This window comes from Hipposideros armiger, unplaced genomic scaffold (assembly GCF_001890085.2).
Source record: "Hipposideros armiger isolate ML-2016 unplaced genomic scaffold, ASM189008v1 scaffold_6, whole genome shotgun sequence".
Classification (NCBI taxonomy): domain Eukaryota; kingdom Metazoa; phylum Chordata; class Mammalia; order Chiroptera; family Hipposideridae; genus Hipposideros; species Hipposideros armiger.
The window spans coordinates 963,722-965,076 of record NW_017731356.1 but is presented as its reverse complement, the minus strand read 5'-3'; the positions used below and the strand labels follow the sequence as shown (position 1 = coordinate 965,076).

The following is a 1,355-nucleotide window of genomic DNA, read 5'->3' as shown; positions in this document are numbered from 1 at the left end:
AGCTTAAGAAATCAAGTTCATGGGTGGCAGAGCTGATAGACGCAGTGCTCCTTCCACTATGCTCAAGCCTTTTCTGAATTAGGTAAGTCGAAATATGTTGGAAGTTTTGATTGTGATATGCCCTGGTACAAACAAACAAACAGCCAAATATCTGTTGAATTAACTTGAACTTGACAGCCTGGCATTCCCGGCCATAGTGTTCTGGTCGCAGACGGCTATTCTAGGCACAGACACCAGAGCTTAGCCACAGCGAACTCCTGGGTGTGCCCCGATGCACCTCCTGTTTCTTCTTCTGGATGCCTTCGCCCACGCCCCCATCTGTGGGAGTCCTCTGTCCTGTGGCAGCTGCCGCCTCTGTGACACTGAGCGAGCGCCCACATGGATGTGAGCTGGCTTCTCCTGAACCCTCCCTCATGCACCCTCCCTCTCTTTCTTATGTTGTCTTATTTTCTCCACTACGATCTCAGCACCCAGAAGGGCTGAGACTGACATTAGCAGCACACAAACAACCCAAAGTACATGAAAAGTAAAAACCTCACTAACCTCCAAGAAACTCTTCTCTAAGGCCACACGGATGTTGGTCTCTATGCTGGTGCGTTTCTTCCTCCTACGGTTCAAGCCCTCAGTTACCAGCCCTGGAGAGTTCAGGGCACTTGGGCTGGAGAGAGACGAATCAGATGAGAGGTTCTCTGCGAAAAGGAAGAAAACACGGAAATCAGAGTAGCTGAGCCTGACTCATGCATGTAACACATTATCATAACAACGACGATAAAACTGACCCAAACATTTCAAGCTACAAGTAAGCATGAACGGGTTTTCATAACCTACATTAAAATACTGTTCACCATCATGGTCTTTCTGCTGCTCTTACTGATGTTCTGTCTCAGGGTGGCTGGCTCTATTGTCACCGTTACTCTTTGATTTATGTTTCCGAGAATGCATACGTTTATTATTTCTCCCTTTAGACTCAGCTCTACCTCTTCTGAGTTCTGTGCTTATGTTTGCATTTTGTTTGCCTATTTATTTATTAGCTCTAGGGATAAAAGGAAGAAAGCTTCTTGGAAATTACTGAATGTTTAATATTATCTTGGAAATGACGTCTCATTTTATTGGTATAATCTAGGGCAACACCCTACCCCCCCCCCCAAAACCCCAAAGAAACAATGAAACACTTCTAAATTCTTTGAGGTTTAAACAAGGCTGTGTCATTTAACAGTTTAATGGCCCTGGGCATCTCACTGCCACCTCTGAGCTTCGTTCCACGGATGGAGCAGAGCAGTGGTTCTCACAGTGGAGCTCAGTAAGGCGGCTGGTGCCGAGGCCTCGCCCAGAGTTATGGAATCAGACCGCCAAGG

The 1,355-nt window shown here is 46.6% G+C and overlaps 1 protein-coding gene across 1 annotated transcript in view; it reads right to left on the bottom strand.

Moving 5' to 3' along the window:
- Positions 1 to 1,355, bottom strand: part of POU2F1 (POU class 2 homeobox 1) — an 86,206-nt gene that overhangs the window by 14,690 nt on the left and 70,161 nt on the right. The window contains exon 10 of the mRNA XM_019646906.1: positions 544 to 658. Within this exon, the coding sequence (XP_019502451.1) occupies positions 544 to 658 (115 nt within the window). The remainder of the gene's footprint in view (positions 1 to 543; positions 659 to 1,355) is intronic.